Source organism: Choloepus didactylus, chromosome Y, assembly GCF_015220235.1.
Source record: "Choloepus didactylus isolate mChoDid1 chromosome Y, mChoDid1.pri, whole genome shotgun sequence".
Taxonomy (NCBI): Eukaryota; Metazoa; Chordata; class Mammalia; order Pilosa; family Megalonychidae; genus Choloepus; species Choloepus didactylus.
In genome coordinates, this window is record NC_051335.1 from 26,013,857 (window position 1) to 26,030,419 (window position 16,563).

Here is a 16,563-nt window from a genome sequence, read left to right on the forward strand (position 1 = left end):
TAAAAGTGTAAAAATTATGGTTAGTTCACAAGCAGTATAAAAAGAGGTGGTGGGACTGGATTTGGCCTGTAGTCCATAGTTTGCTGACTCTGACCTAGTCTTTTCCTAGTATAACAGTGCTTTTCACGAGTTTTTCTGTTGTGAAATTTCATTCATTTGAGGTTGTAAAATCCACATCTTGAGCCACATTCTGGACTTTCACATAGTTGAAATTGCTATGTAGAATACATGCTACGTATTCTGTTTTCAAGATTGGTTTCCTTTTTCCTTTTAGATAATCTTCCACTTGTTCATCAAGATGGAAAGCTCCGATTCCAACGATAAAGGAAGTGGTGATCAGTCTGCCGCACAGCGCAGAAGTCAGATGGACCGATTGGATCGGGAAGAAGCTTTCTATCAATTTGTAAACAACCTGAGTGAAGAAGATTATAGGCTTATGAGGGATAACAATTTGCTAGGCACTCCAGGTATGCTACGTGCAATTTAAGGGTTTATACTTGTAGTTTACTGATTTTATAAAAATCTGTTTCTTTAGCCATTAAATATGATTTTAATACAAGGGATATAAAATGACATTTAATGCTGTACTTATTACCTGATTCTATTTGTTCACATTTGAATTTTTCTATATCAGAGATTTTTAAGTTGTGAATTATATTATGAATTTGCAGTGAATTGAATTGAAAAGCATGGAGCTGAACAATCTTTTTTGTTTTATTTAACATACTATACATGGATCCAAGTATGAAATGTTAATGAGAACTTCAGTTCTTAGGACAGAAATATTCTATTTTGTGTCATCCCTGATTCCCTGAATATGTCCCAGTGGTAATCCTCCAGGGCTAACCTTAAGTGAAATTGTCAGTTGGAACTTTGTGGTTGGTTGTTCTCTTTTACTCTAAGTCCCATTTGATCCTAGTTAAAACTCACCCTCTCTCTTCTCATTTATATTTAATTCTACTATCCCTTGGGTGACTGCTTAAATTTTAAAAGGGAAGGTTTTAGAATGACTTATGAGAGGGTATGTGTTTTGAGCCAATAGTACCAGACTTGAATTGGAATGTGTAAGTTTGAGTTCTGGCCCTATTGCTTATTCACCTGTGGCTTCTGGCAAGTCAGTCTATCACTCAGTCTTAGTTTCCTCATTTTAAAATGCAGATAACAATATTTGCTACCTCCCAGAGTTGCAATTTTAAAAAATTAGATATTGTATGCCAAAGCACTTTGTAAACTGGAAAGAAACTTATATAAATACAAGTTGTAATATTATGCTCCCAAAGAAGGGGATTTTATCCAAGTTGCTACTTCTTAGTTTTCATTTCAGAGGGTTAAAAGTCACTGGTTTTCATTTGTAATTTGGCAAACATTTTTAAACTGTTTTCAGGTGAAAGTACTGAGGAAGAGTTGCTGAGAAGACTACAACAAATTAAAGAGGGCCCACCACCACAAAACTCAGATGAAAATAGAGGTATATTTTGCTTTGGGGGGTGGGGGATCGAATGGATAAGGAGTTTCATAATAGTAAAAGTCAACCAAAGATTATCCAGAACTAGCTCAAATTTAATTTGGGCCTAAGTAACTGCTCATAAAAAGATGTTTGATGAAAATGTCACATGTTTTTTTCTGCTTCACCTTGGGTTTTTTTGTATTAATTGGGACACAGTGAGAAATAACCTATTTAAATGTGATTTTTTTTCTTGGTTTTCCACTGCCATTGAAATTTCCACATACTTTCTGAATTATTCCTTCTACATAACATGTGACTTTCTTACCAGCAAAAAGAAATGCTCCCAAATCTCTAACCCAGTGGTTCTCAACAGGGTATAATTTGTATCCTCCAGGGAACATTTGTAATATCTGGAGACATTTTTGATTGACACACCTGGGAGAGGGGTGGCTACTGGCATCTAGTGGGTAGAGGCCAGAGATGGTGTGAATCCCACCGCCCCACACAACAAAGAATTATGTGGATCAAAATGTCAAGAGCACTGCTATTGAGAAACCCTACTCTAACCTCAAGTCTGGTGTTTCCCTCACAGTGTTCAGTAGGGAATTTGACTATCTAACCTAAGAGGCTATGAGAACATTTTGGCTCTTGAATATGCCATTATATGTACTATGCTAGTATCAGACTCTTCATTTGGTCTGATCTTCAATATCATATTGATTTAAAATCTTGGTAATATTAACAAATACTTTTAAGCCTGTAAAGCTTGTTTATGTTTTTGCAACGGCTACAGCAGTCTGGCATTTTAAAACAACCTTAGGTATTATCAAAGGCACTTAAATCAAGAGTCTGGAATAGAAGTAATGTTGTAGACTAATGAAAATTTGACAAAGATGTAATTTGAACTAAAACATTAGCCCTGGTGTTTACTTGGTGATTACTTTGATTGCATTAATGTTTTGACAGTGGATAGAAAAAAATTTTGTCTTCTGAAAGTCCCACAGTGGTATGCTAGGTTCTGCATATGAAATACTGAAAGTAGACTTCCTCCAGATTCCCTTTTAAAAAAATAATTCTCTAAATGTCTGTAGGATTTGCCTGCTCTTTTCAAATGCAGTTGAAACATTACTGCCTTTACTTGCAAATCTATGTACAGTGTAGTTTACAAAAATCTGTAAATGCAAAATCTGTTCATAATTTTTAAGTTCTTTTTTTCATACAAAGTTTTAGAGCACTATTATGATTGTCCTAATTTTGGTAGTTCCTTTTTCTTCCTCTCCCCTTTTTAAACAGGTGGAGACTCTTCAGATGATGTCTCTAATGGTGACTCTATAATAGACTGGCTTAACTCTGTCAGACAAACAGGAAATACGACAAGAAGTGGGCAAAGGGGAAACCAATCTTGGAGAGCAGTGAGCCGGACTAATCCAAACAGTGGTGATTTCAGATTCAGTTTAGAAATAAATGTTAACCGTAACAATGGGAGCCAAAATCCAGAGAATGAAACTGAGCCATCTATAAGACGCTCTGGTGGAGAAAATATGGAAAACAGCAGCCAAAGGCAAGTGGAAAATCCACGATCTGAATCAACATCTACAAGGCCATCTAGATCAGAACGAAATTCAACTGAAGCATTAACAGGAGAGGTCCCACCTACCAGAGGTCAGAGAAGGGCAAGAAGCAGGAGCCCAGACCATCGGAGAACGAGAGCAAGAGCTGAAAGAAGTAGGTCACCTCTGCATCCAATGAGTGAAATTCCACGACGATCTCATCATAGTATCTCATCTCAGACTTTTGAGCATCCTTTGGTAAATGAAACTGAGGGAAGTTCTAGAACCCGGCACCATGTGACATTGAGACAACAAATAACTGGACCTGAGCTGCTAAGTAGGGGTCTTTTTGCAGCATCTGGAACAAGAAATGCCTCTCAAGGAGCAGGTTCTTCAGACACAACTGGCAGTGGTGAATCCACAGGGTCAGGACAGAGACCTCCAACCATAGTCCTTGATCTTCAAGTAAGAAGAGTTCGTCCTGGAGAATATCGGCAGAGAGATAGCATAGCTAGCAGAACTCGGTCAAGGTCTCAGACACCAAACAACACTGTCACTTATGAAAGTGAACGAGGAGGTTTTAGGCGTACATTTTCACGTTCTGAGCGGGCAGGTGTGAGAACCTATGTCAGTACCATCAGAATTCCCATTCGTAGAATCTTAAATACTGGTTTAAGTGAGACTACATCTGTTGCAATTCAGACTATGTTAAGGCAGATAATGACGGGTTTTGGTGAGTTAAGCTATTTTATGTATAGTGATAGTGATTCAGAGCCTAGTGGCTCAGTCCCAAGTCGAAATATGGAAAGAGCAGAGTCACGGAATGGAAGAGGGGCTTCTGGTGGTAGTAGCAGCTCTGGTTCCAGTTCCAGTTCCAGTTCTAGTTCCAGTTCCAGTCCTAGTTCCAGTTCCAGTGGTGAAAGTTCAGAAACTAGCTCAGAGGTGTTTGAAGGCAGTAATGAAGGAAGCTCATCATCAGGTGCCAGGCGAGAGGGTCGACATAGGGCCCCAGTAACATTTGATGAAAGTGGCTCTTTGCCCTTCCTTAGTCTGGCTCAGTTTTTCCTCTTAAATGAGGATGATGATGACCAACCTAGAGGACTCACCAAAGAACAGATTGACAACTTGGCAATGAGAAGTTTTGGTGAAAATGATGCATTAAAAACCTGTAGTGTTTGCATTACAGAATATACAGAAGGCAACAAACTTCGTAAACTACCTTGTTCCCATGAGTACCATGTCCACTGCATTGATCGCTGGTTATCTGAAAATTCTACCTGTCCTATTTGTCGCAGAGCAGTCTTAACTTCTGGTAACAGAGAAAGTGTTGTGTAATTAAGATCTGAACTCTCATCTATATATCTGGTGTAGTGATGGGCAAACAGGAATCACTTGCTTTATGTCCACTTTTTGAGTGGTGCTTAAATGTAAAGTAACAGCCTGAATTGAGTCATTGCTTTTTGAACGAACTGTCCTTTCTCCAATTTCTGTTCCAGAATAAAAGGAAATATTGGAAAAGCAACGTTTTAGGGCCTAAAAATCTGACTTCAGTACCAATTGAGTCAATAGCACCTCTTTATACTGGTAATTTATCATCCACACTTGTCAGTTTCTCCCTTGTTATCTTAAAAGATCTGCCTTAGCAATGGCTCCTATCTGTTTCATGTTGATCTTTAAAGTTTCCCATGCCATAGAGAGGGGCAAAGGAAATTCCCAGTTTAGACTAAGTTACAGTACATGTTTCATAAGTGATTGCTTAAAGCTATACCATTCCCAGTTATTAGTTGATACAAATTCAGCTACATTCTAAATACCATTTATTCACCTTTCAGACTAGGTGATATTGGACATGTCAGTGTAAATAACACTAAGGTTAGAATCTTCTAAGTGTATAACTGTTTCCTAAGCCCATCACTGTGGCACACTGTAGAGTGAGCTTATAGTTTAACTGAAATATTTATCTTGTGGAAATATTAAAAAGCCTATGCTTGTGTAAGTGAGAAAATCACATTCATTTGTTTAAAAATGTAAAGCTATTTTGTAGAGGCTCAGTACTTTTTTCAATGCACTGTTGTATTAATGCATTAAAAATTGTAAAGTACCATGCTTAGAAATGAGAAAACTGCTTTTTGTGAGCCAACCTGGTAGAAAACACACCAAACAAAGTACAAAGCTGCTTTTGTAAGTGTGTAGTTGTCAAGAGCAGAACATATCTAATATTTAATGTTTGTGAACAACTACTGAGACATGCAAAGGAAAGGACAACGTGCAGAATTGAGCTGCATTAAAGACCAGTGGAAATTATGTATTTTAACTTTGATTTAGGCAGGAAATGAAAGATAGGAGGAGTAAAGAAATCTGTTCTGAAGAATTTAAACTTTTCATGAACACAATAATAATACAGGCATGAACTGGTTACATATGGTGAGATTCGCAGGAGCTTGAGATATTCTTGAGTAGATGAAGTAGATCAGCAAATATGTTAGAGCTTTGGTTTAAGAGAAACAAACCACTACAGCCTAGCACAAATTAAAGTGATGTTTTCATAAGTCTGCTCCTCAAAAAAACCCAAAATAACAGGTGGAGGAAAGAGACTATAAACCACTTTTAGCATAAGAATTGAAGTTGGTACAGATGTGTGTGCTAATACGCAAGTCTCAAATTTGCATTGTTTTTGAGGTTTGTCATTTAAGGTACCAGTGCACACTTGTTAATGTTTGATTACAACCTCTATAACATAGACCTAACATTTCACATTTAAAGGCCAGTTAAAGAATTAAGGGATTTTTATCTCTCTTTGTTGAAAATGAGTCATGTTGGATTATTTGAAATTTAAATTTTAATTGTGCTACCTGTATTTGAAGATGAGACCCATTGACTTACCGACTCTGGGACAGGCACTTTGTTATTTTCTTAGTAGTGAGAAGAGAATTGTGAACAACCCCAGTACTCTTGCTGATTCCCCTTTTGAGGCTGGTTGGGGTTAGGATTAGTCTGACTGGAGCAGATGTTTGCTTTTCTGGGAAAAGCTAACAGGCCCAAAGAGGGATTGAACATGTCCTTGGCCTTTAATAAAGTGAGCTAACTACCAGACATAGTTAAACACTCTACAAAATAAATAAGTCTGCTTTAGAAATTATCTGGCTACCTTAACTGTTAACAGTTTAGCTGTAAAGATTTTTTCAAAGCTCATTCCTTCATGTTTTCCTCTAGCTTTCAATCCTACCTAAGAATCAAGGCAATTCACTTGTAAAACATAGTAGTTGTTTACTAAGGATATGTACTGCTCTTGCAAGGAAATAATGTTAAACAAAGCTTCACTTATTTTTTTTAATATAAGCAGATTTCATTGTTTATGGCGCTTATGTAATACATTTTATCTTTTAAAAAACTAGTCCATGTAAAAGTCAGGATTCTTTTATATCTGTGAGCCTCCTTGTCTCCTTTCCTAAGGGTGTAATCTTTGGTTTTCAGATCTGCAGGGTAGTCCTTGATTGGCTAAAAACAAATCCATTTTCCTCTTGGTATAAAATGTTTTCCATTATTACATGGGTGATCATTTGAAAATAGTTTTAAAAACAACCGCAGCACATTCTAAGCATAAAAGAAGGTTATTGACAACAGGTACCTCCCTACCCTCCCAAGATGTATTACTCATTTGTGAAGTATTAAAGAGGTGAATCATGTAGAATCTTGGTTATGAATGTAGATATTGAAGCTATTCATAAAACACTGGAAATAGAATTATAAGTTTTTAGCCTTAAGTAGAATGCACATATCTAACATGTGCGTGTGGACACCTTTTTGAATAGCACTCATTAAATTCCATTGTTTTGTGTAGAATGAATACAAGTATTTTAGTGGAATTTGCTACTTAATTTTTTTATTTTGCAAAGTCCATGACTAATATATATTTAATAGGGTTATGGACATTGAAGACAAGGTCATTTGTAGGTGTCAGATGTAGGAGAACAAAAATCTTTTCCCACCAGCATCTACACCTATTTTCTTGAGGGAGCATTTTTTTTGCAAAAGACATTACATTTCATTTTGTATCTGTGCACTTTTTCTTCATTACAAAAAGATTCTGTCTTCAAGACCTAGTTTGAACTTCATGCAGTAATAGGAATAAGAAAAAAAAAAACAATGTTGGGAGGTTACATTGTTCAAAGCATAGGGAAAAGTACTAAAAACTATTTCCTTGAATATTTCAGATATATTTTTAAATCCGCTTACTAGTCTGAAATGTTTGAAGTGTTTTGTTGTTTAAGTCCAAGAAGCTGACAAGGTTGAGATTTATTAGTACTAGAAACAAAATTGAACGAGCTATGTTAAAAGTTTGCAGACTTAATCTACAGCAACACTAGAAGGGCAATGCTGTTAATTTGGAATACTTCCTCTTAAAAAAGAACACATTAGTTATACCTCGGTGGTGTTATGGAGTTGGGTATTGAAAAGTGTTCACATTAGTGTCGGAGTGTAATAATTGTTGAGTTAAGAAAAAAGTTAATTGTCAGGAGATTATATATAGTCTCTTTTGAAACAGGATTATTGAAATTCATCCAAATTTTAAGATTAGGAAACTGGTTAGCTATTAGTGTTACCTCAAGTAATGATTGATTTTTTTTTCCTGGGAAAACATGTCCTCTTTGTGCCAAGAAATTCTCTCCTAGTGTCAGTGTGTCAAATTTCTGAAGGGTTATCAGTTAATGTACTTTGTATTTAACCACCTGCTTCCCATATATCCACAACATGAAAATGAGTCAAACATCAGCTATGGCTTGTCAGTCATTTCCCAAAATACCCATGTGATAGGGAGGTGAATGTTGCAAAATGCCATTTTCACAGCTTGCTAGAATACAGTGGCACCTTGTGGTTGTTGTTGATACTTTTCTTTTAAAGATGGAGAAAATTTTTATTCCCTGTTTTTCTTCTTGGTTCTTCAGTGAACAAAAAAAGATTCGTAATCTGCCTTATTTTTTAAGTTTACCTTACTGGCCTCCCTGTCAAATGTATTACGAATATTAAGTACATAGAAGCCACGTTTGCAGGGCACTTTTATTCTTTCCTTGTTCTACAAGATTATGCTGATTGCTACTTTCTGAAGTATTCTGTACCTTAAGTAATTCAAGAGATTGATAAGGCACATGTTAAAGTGTCAGGTTTTTTTTCCCTTAAATATAATGTAATTCTTCAGTATGTTTAACATTCAGTATGTTTAACATTCAATAACAGTATTCATTGTGTTGACTAGTAAATTGTGTGCTTTTGAGAAAAGCATTTGGAAATGTAAATCAACATAATGTGCTTCATTTGGAAAATTAAAGCACAAGGTCCAGGAACTAGTATTTCACTTATTTTTAAGTCACATTTTTTTATAAGCAACTAAAACAGCTGGGGGTTCAGTGCCTGCCCCTTAAAAATTTTAGCATTCTGAAATTAATGATTCTTTTTTTAATCTAGAATATTTCTAAAATATTATCAAATATTCCCAATAAGTAATTGATCTCACTTGCTTTAACCATGGTTGGGATCTAAATGTCTACAGCATAGAAAAAACTCTTACTGGGGTTTTAGAACCCTGAAGGGATAATAACAGAAGTTTGTATCAGTTTTATGATTCTTTTCACGACTATATAGGTGTTTTGATTCAATTCTGAAGGAAATAGGCATGCTCTCCTATACCCTCAAATAAAGTTACAGTGAGATACTGGGTTTTGATTAGGATTTGTTTATTAAAGACCCACAAGCTATTTTATAGTCACTTGGGTTGAGTGACAAATAGATATCTTGAAGACAAGCAGTAAAAAATTAACTCCCATCATACCACTGTGCCTAGTTATTTCAAGGTTCTCTATCAGTTCCTCATCTTGCAGATTATTCCAATCCCAAGGTATGGTTGAATCAGCTGCCCAGCCTTAACTCTGTATTTAGTGCTCCTTTACTAACATTATTCTAACTGATTGATTGTTATGTGTTTTTAACCGTCCAATGTTTGGATTTTACCTCTTGATAGCTCCATTTGTCCCTGGTGCTGCTTTTAACGATGTAGGGCCATGTGATCAGGTATCAAGTTGAGTAGGTACGCAATTGGCCTAGTTATGTATCTGTGCCTCTTACCTTCTCCCAGGAAGAGCTGCTTTGGTATAGATGTTTACTTGGAGTCATATAAATAACTGGGCAGCAATCTTGGAAAGCTTTCTGAAGCCTATAAGAACGGGATTTGGAGGGGGAACAGCAACAAAGGTTGCCTTTATGTCTTTGGGCATGAAGCACATAAATGTACGTTCTGTAAAGACTAAAGTGATTGTTATACCAGGGCTTCCTGACCTCTGGGAGAGACTTTCAAAAAAGCAGAGAGGAGCACAAAGTGAAGTTCATTTGGTTGGCTGGCTTTATCTGGTTTCTCATTTTCTTTCAATTTAAACCTGAACATAACAACCTTCTCCAGTATCTATCCGGCAGACTCCTGGTTGGGAAGCCCTGTATTAAATTTCGAGAATGTACCCAGTTTTCATTTTTTGTACAGTGCTTTACACTTGCTAAAATTAACTTGTTTAATGCAAAATAAGACCTTGAAAGGTCAGTCATATTAAAGTTGGTTTGATTATTAATAGTTATCTTTTAGGAAGAAGCTTTTTCCCTATGTAAGATGTCATACTGCAGATTTAAAATATAGACTATCAATAAAATGCATGAAGTGATCATTTGTGCTTGATCATCTCTCCTTGGGCTTTCTTTGAAAGGGGGAATATGATAAGGTTTCTGTGGCTTCAAACCAATGTCAAATATACATGATTTTTAGAATCAAGTGGAATTACAATGCAATCATGATTTTGATTCCCCTCACTACTATGAGTGCAGACAGGTACTGGTTTATGTGATACAACGTCCATTTTATCGATGTGTAGTTTAATGGCTTAATCTTTGCATGGCAAAATAAAAAATTAAACTATATCCTGGTATAAGAATCCTGGAAAGATTTATGTAAATGACTTTTTAAACAGGTGCATCTTTGCTGTTTCTTGTGTTTTCCCCATGCCCTGATAACTCCCTTTCTTGATCTCTATATACAGAAACTTTAGATGTGCATGCATGCTCATGCAGCTGCTTTCATCCCCACCTCCAACTTCTTGAACACATGTTGCCTAAGCCACTAAGAAGCCCTTGTTTCTAAGTGGATGGTCATATTCTGATACAGTACTTCGATGAGACTTCTTGGTATTTATATTCATTCTGCAGGTGGTAAAGATTATAATAGTTTGATTTCCTCTGGTTCCTACGGAGCTCTGTTCTACCACTGGGAGTGAGACTCAGTTCCTCAGGATTATTTTGATGCTGTCAGTTCTTCACCTCATTTAGTTTCCAGTATTTTAATTTTAGTGTCTTTCATGATACCATTCTTTGAAACTCAAGAAATCATCAAAAAGTTTACATTCTAGATAACAGGGTAAGCTGGCGTACAGGCGTCTTTTTTTGAGGGGAAGTCAGTGAAAAGGACCCAGATACCTAGAATAGAGGATCTGGTAATTCAGGATGGGTTATAGACTGCACTCTTAATGGTCATTTTAAAAGATATGAAATGAAAGCCAGGGTCCAGTTTCTTTGAGGTTTCTAACTAAATTCAGGCAAGATTTAAACCTTAAAACCTTGCAAATGGATTACTAATATCTATATTAAAAATAGCTAAAATTTACTCATTGCTAACTGGCATTGTACTAAACACTGTAAATTATTTAACCCTTACAGTGACTGAGGTGTAAGCATTATTACCATCAAATTTTATAGGTGACACAACCAAGAAACAGACATTTGGTAATTTGCCCAGGACCACGTAGTAAGTGGTAGGGTATTTGCTCTCAGGTCTCTAATTCCAGAGCTTATTTTCATTATACTGATAATCCCACTGCTATATGGTCCCTATTTTTTAAAAATATTCATCCCAAGTCCTAGACTAGGAAATGTACAAGACATGATTTCATAATTAACATCATTTTTACCAAGGAGACCTTAAAGAATTTTCTTCTAAGGAGGTTTAAAAGTCAGCTATTGTAAATTTAGTAAATCACTTTGGGCATAACCAAATACACCTAAGCACTATGAATAATGTGAACCTCCTCCATCTTAGCAGGTTAAATGTATCTTGTAATCAACCTTAGAGCAAAAGGTGTTAAGGTATATCATTTCTAAAAGTTTAGAAATAAAAGTTTGAGGACAATCTTTAGTGCTAATGGTCATCTCAACTCCCTTATTACATGTACTGCTCTTGACCCCAATTGTGACTTTGTTTGAAATATGAAATGACTTAAAAGAATTATAGCTGATGTTTTTTTAGTATGCCAGCCAGATTATTGGCATCCAAGTAAATGACATTTAAAGTGGCCTTGGGCAGCCATAGCCATTCCAAGAATGTTATTGCTCAGAAGATATTTGGAACTTTTATGAAATTGCTCTCAGGACCAATTTTATGAGCCACTGAGAGAAGCAGCCAAGAATTATCCTTTTCTCAATGGATGGAGATTTTCCATCTAAGCATATTCAGAAGGTACTATGCACTCTGAAGGTAATTGCAAACAAGTCATTTCAAATAATAGGTGTGGTAGTATTTAGAATAAATGCTGCACTGAGCACTTTGAAAAGGTTATTACATCTCATTCAACATTTGAAGCACAGGGGAAAAGGTAATCCCCACCCATAAGGAGCAGATGTTTCAGTGGGGAAACCTGTAGATAACATGAAAACTTTAAAAGGTATGCATAGTATATCCAACCCTATTGTATTAGTTAGGGTTCTCTAGGGAAACAGAATCAACAAGAGATACCTATAAATATAAGATTTTATAAAAGTGTCTCACACAACTGGGTATGCATGGGTCCAAATTCCGTAGGGCAGGCAAGAAACTGGCAACTCCATTGAAGGTGTTGGTGAACTCAGGCAGCAAACGGGCAACTCTGGTGGAAGTGTTCAGTGAACTCAGGAAATGCTTCACTGACTAGCTGAACAAGTGAAGGTCCTCTCCCTCTCCCTTAAAAGTCTTCAACTGATTGGATTAAATCCAGCTGATTGAATTCTCTCCTTACGGAAGACACACCCTTTGTTGACATAATCAGTCACAGCTGCAGTCAGTTGACTGATGATTTAATAAACCAGCCTTCTGGTTTATTAACCAGACACCTGGACACCATCACCTAGCCAAGGTGACACATGAACCTAACCATCACACCCATTCAAATATGCCATAACTACTAGAACAGGTGCAGTATTTTGAGGAGAGCAATAAGAATGAACAAGGAAGGACTCATCTGAATTTGGAGTTTGCGGGAGTTTGCTTTCCCAGCCAATAGTCTGTATTGTGCTCCTAGTACATCCTATGCATTGTGCTGGTCTGAGATTTCTCTTCCTTTTGTTTTTGGCAGGATGGAGGACTGAAACCTGAAATATTGCTAGGTTTCTCAGCGGACAGTGTTGGTGACTGTAGTATCCACTTTTTTAAAAATTCACAATTCGTCTCCTATATGGACCAAATGTTGTAGAATAATGCTGTCCAGTGGAAATAGAATGCAAGCCACATATGTAATTTTAAGTTTTCTAAAAGCCACATTACAATAGGTAAAATGATACAGGTGAAATTGATTTAATTATTTTTATTTAACCCAATAAAGTCAAAATATTATTTCAACGTGATCAAAGTAAAAATTATTAGATATTTACATCATTTTTCCATACTGAGTCTTCAAAAACCAATGTGTATTTTACACTCGCGGTACATCTCAATTTGTACTAGGTACCACAATTCAAATGTTCAATGTCCACAGTTTCTAAAAGTTCTAGGAGAATATGGGAGAGAGTGATTGAAGTAGGTAGGATGCAGGTGGCATTGAATTTTAAAATTTCGTTTGTGGATATGTATTGGCACACTTTATTTGCTCACCTACACTACCCCTCAGTGAAGTAAACTTCATTCTTTTAATTATGTTTCAAGGCTATGGTTTAAAATTATCTATCCAAGCTTACTAAACTACCCTCTTTCTCTTCCCTTTCTTTTGAGATTATAAGAATATACTCCCTAACAAAGCTTGAAATCTAGCCATTAAGAATTAGCAAAAGACCTTACATGGTAATGATTGAGAGTCCCATGTTGAAAAGTTAGGAAACAACTGCAGCGTTGTGTAGCAGCTAATAGACGGCGGTTGTCACATTTGTTTATTGCAGGAATGAATCCCCAAAATTTTACATGGAGTCTCTCAATTCAGATCCTAATAGATGTTAAAATAGTTCAAATAAATAATTTCCAAGCAGTTACTTTGTCATCCAAAATAATTCCATTTGAATATTCCTAGCATTTGTTAGAAATGGCTCACCTAGATTTACAATCTGATTCCACTTTGTAGTTAGATTAGATAGCAAGTGATAATATATGTGTTTAATTATGTTTAAGTGAGTTTCTTAGGGTGGAGAGGGGGAAGTTGACAACTTGAAAACAGAGGCTACCAGATGAGACTTCAGCCCCAATGACAGTAAGTATTTCCCAACACCCAGTCTCTGATGCCATTGCTGCAAGTGAATGATTTTCTTGTTATGTTTGACAACATGGAGTGAAATATTAACAGCCTTGTGATGAAGGAGCCATTGGAGTTGTGGCTTTGGAAAATGATTCATTTGTTTTGGCTTTACTCATATTTTCTGTGTGATTGTAACATAACATTTTCTGTGGATTTTTTTATTTAAGAATTTGAAAGCCTATTTAGTAGTAGAGGATGGAAGTTGGTTTCTAGATTAGGTGACTCAAACCAATCTCCAGCACGTGAATATAAGGAAAGGTCATTCTTTTCTTCCTTGGCCCCACTCTTTCCTGGGAGAAGGAAAGGAATAGAACACTGTCTAAGGCTCTGTTATTACCCAAGTGTAGGATTTTTCCTAAGGAGAAACCAGTTCGGCAAATAGGCCCAAATTCTGCCCTATTCCTCTGATGAAAAAGAAACCTTCCCCCATTGATTAAGCTATCTTCTTCAGTATCTGGTTAATGCCTTTTCTGCACATTCACTTATTTATAAACAGGAAAAACACTGAGCCTAATCTGCTAAATAGAGATATATCCCAAGTTTCATTTACTGTACATATTGTTTAACAGCCCTTGCATAGACATGGGCACTGACTGGCCTGTTTCTCTTTTTTTTTTTTAAGTCTGAAGTCAAAATCACGGAAAAAATGAAGCTTAGGAGGCCCTTCTTGTTCTTTCCTTCTATCCCACCCTAAGTTGTTCCCTTCAGTTCATACTATTGGTACATTTGATTTTGAATACCTTAGAAGTTAACTGCCCAGCACGTTAACAAGCCCAAACTAGGCTTGGCTTAAGCCTTATTTCCTGTCCAAAAATGCCAGCTTATAAACCTTAGCCTAGAAACAAGTAAGCTAGATTTCTGACTGCCTGACATCTTTGTGGATGACTGAAGTATCTACCCACCATTGTTTCTTATAGGTACTATGGACCCACTATAAAGCATACTGTGATTTACGCACCTATCCCCTCTTTGATCCCACTGAATGGTTAATGTTAACTGCCAGCATGGATCTGGCCCTGAAATGGAGGGTGGGGGTGAGGGTTGTGGAGAGATCATTATGGATTGATAAATAGATCAAATCCAGAAATGTGTCAAATACCTGTTTACCAGCCAAGCCCTTTCACATTTGTCCTCTTACTTGATACTCATAGCAATTTGGGGGCAATTGAATGTTTGCATTTTGTCAGTGAAATAGAATCAAAAGTTAACTGACATGCTACGGGTTTTGAACTGACGTGCATTGTTTGAAAAATACTGGAATCTATGTCTCAGGTACTGTTCCAGGTACAGGGGTTACTGTGGTGAACAAGACAAAGGCCCCTGCCTTCACGGAGCTTATATTCTAGTAGGGAGAGGCAGATAATATACTTGTAAATATAAATCCAGATAGTGATTAAATGCTGGGAGTAAATTGAAACAGGGTAGTGTGATTGTGACTGAAATGGTGTGGGATAGCTGGAGAAAGCCTTTCGGAATAAGTGACATAAACTGAGAGACCTGAATGGATAAAAGAAGGCAGAACATTCCAGTCCCAGGGAATGAGCTCAGTTCATAATTGTGGAAGGAAAAGGGGTAGTGTTGATGGATGAGAGCAGTAAGAGATGAGGCAGGGGCCTATTCATGGAGGTTCTATAGCCCATGGAAGGGAGATGTGATTTTATTAAGATCAGAAGCTGTTGGAGAGTCCTAATCATGGGAGTGAAGTGATCTGACAAATAACTACTAAATAGCAGAATCAGGACCAGAACACATATCTGAATCTATGGCCACTGAATGTTCCATAACACCACAGCAGAAGCCCTGCCTGCTCTTTCCCCTTTCCTTCCCAAAGTGAAAATGCAGAGAAGCAGGGTCTACAGAACTCTGGAGACAGTGCTGCAGTGCTACAGCCTTTTAACTTCTCTTTCCAAGTTTCCTTTTTTTTTCTGGTCCTGAGGAACTCGGTTTGTGGGATTCATATAGAGATGTGACTCTTTGTGCTAATTTAGTCTAATTTGATTTGCACAACCTTTTTCTGCCATCACTGAGAAAATCACTCAGGTGATGGGACCCAATACCACAAATAAAATGGAACAAGCTTCTCACTGATGACTCTGCCAACATTGCTGTATTTTTCTTCGCTAGTACCTGTAGGGGGCAGGGTTGCTCATATAATAAAGGGACAGCTGAATTTTTAATTTTTTAAAGAGCTGATTATACACAAATCCTCCTAATTGAATGCCTCTTAGTGGTTACTTGTTAGTGATTTTACAAAATCAACAAACTCAGATGAATCTAATAAATTTAACATACATTTATAGATTAGCTAATATGTCCTGATATTTTAGGATTGGCAATCACCCAACTGCCTGCATTCAGGCAGGTCCACACTCAAACCACCCTGACAGAGAATAGGTAGCCAAAAAATGGGAGATTCTGGATTGAATGTTTCCAGTTACTAAGCAGATAGGAGCCCTAACCTCAGTGACCAGATTTCTAGTTCATCTTCTGGGCTTCAGATATAGGAACAAAGGTATAGGGGCAGCTTTGGAGCCAGAAGAAATGCAGTTCTAGGCTACAGCATAGAAAACAGGCCAAGCTACATGGAAATTGGCTCCTTTTCTGCTTGTTATGGTGGCATACATTGCTTCTTTAGTCTAGATAGGTAGGTCCATATTGCAGTCTTACCTTGTCTCTCTGTCATGACACCACTAACTTGGTGGAATGTCTGATGATGATTTCATGTTCACATTCCCTCGGAACCCCAGCAAGGTCCAAGGATTTTCAAGTTTGTAGGTGAGTACATGTGGAACTTGATCCATCTGCAGAGATGTCTTCTCAGGCTGAGCAACAAATTTTAGAAAGAGGTCCTAGTTCAGCTGTTATGGAAAGAGCTACTGATTACCCCCTGAGTTGTTATAACAAAGGGCCCTGCAGATAGCGTATTTTATATACACCCTAGTCCTGTGTAAGACACTCGCCTAGGAAAAGGGCATTTTTGTCCCTTCAAACTTCCCTCTATCCT

General features: G+C 37.1%; 1 protein-coding gene across 1 annotated transcript; it reads left to right on the forward strand.

Annotated features, from left to right (window-relative positions):
* The first annotated feature begins 150 nt into the window (after positions 1-150).
* RLIM (ring finger protein, LIM domain interacting) lies at positions 151-9,704 on the forward strand. Its single transcript, XM_037822836.1, has 3 exons — positions 151-467; positions 1,385-1,468; positions 2,741-9,704. Exons 1-3 carry the CDS (start codon positions 299-301, stop codon positions 4,330-4,332), a joined length of 1,845 nt encoding a protein of 614 aa, XP_037678764.1. The 5' UTR covers positions 151-298; the 3' UTR covers positions 4,333-9,704.
* The last annotated feature ends 6,859 nt before the right edge of the window (positions 9,705-16,563 follow it).

Coding starts and splice junctions, on each gene's coding strand:
- RLIM (XM_037822836.1), top strand. CDS start 299: ATGGAAAGCTCCGATTCCAACGATAAAGGAAGTGGTGATCAGTCTGCC. Junction 468..1,384: donor CAATTTGCTAGGCACTCCAG/GTATGCTACGTG, acceptor AACTGTTTTCAG/GTGAAAGTACTGAGGAAGAG. Junction 1,469..2,740: donor AAACTCAGATGAAAATAGAG/GTATATTTTGCT, acceptor CTTTTTAAACAG/GTGGAGACTCTTCAGATGAT.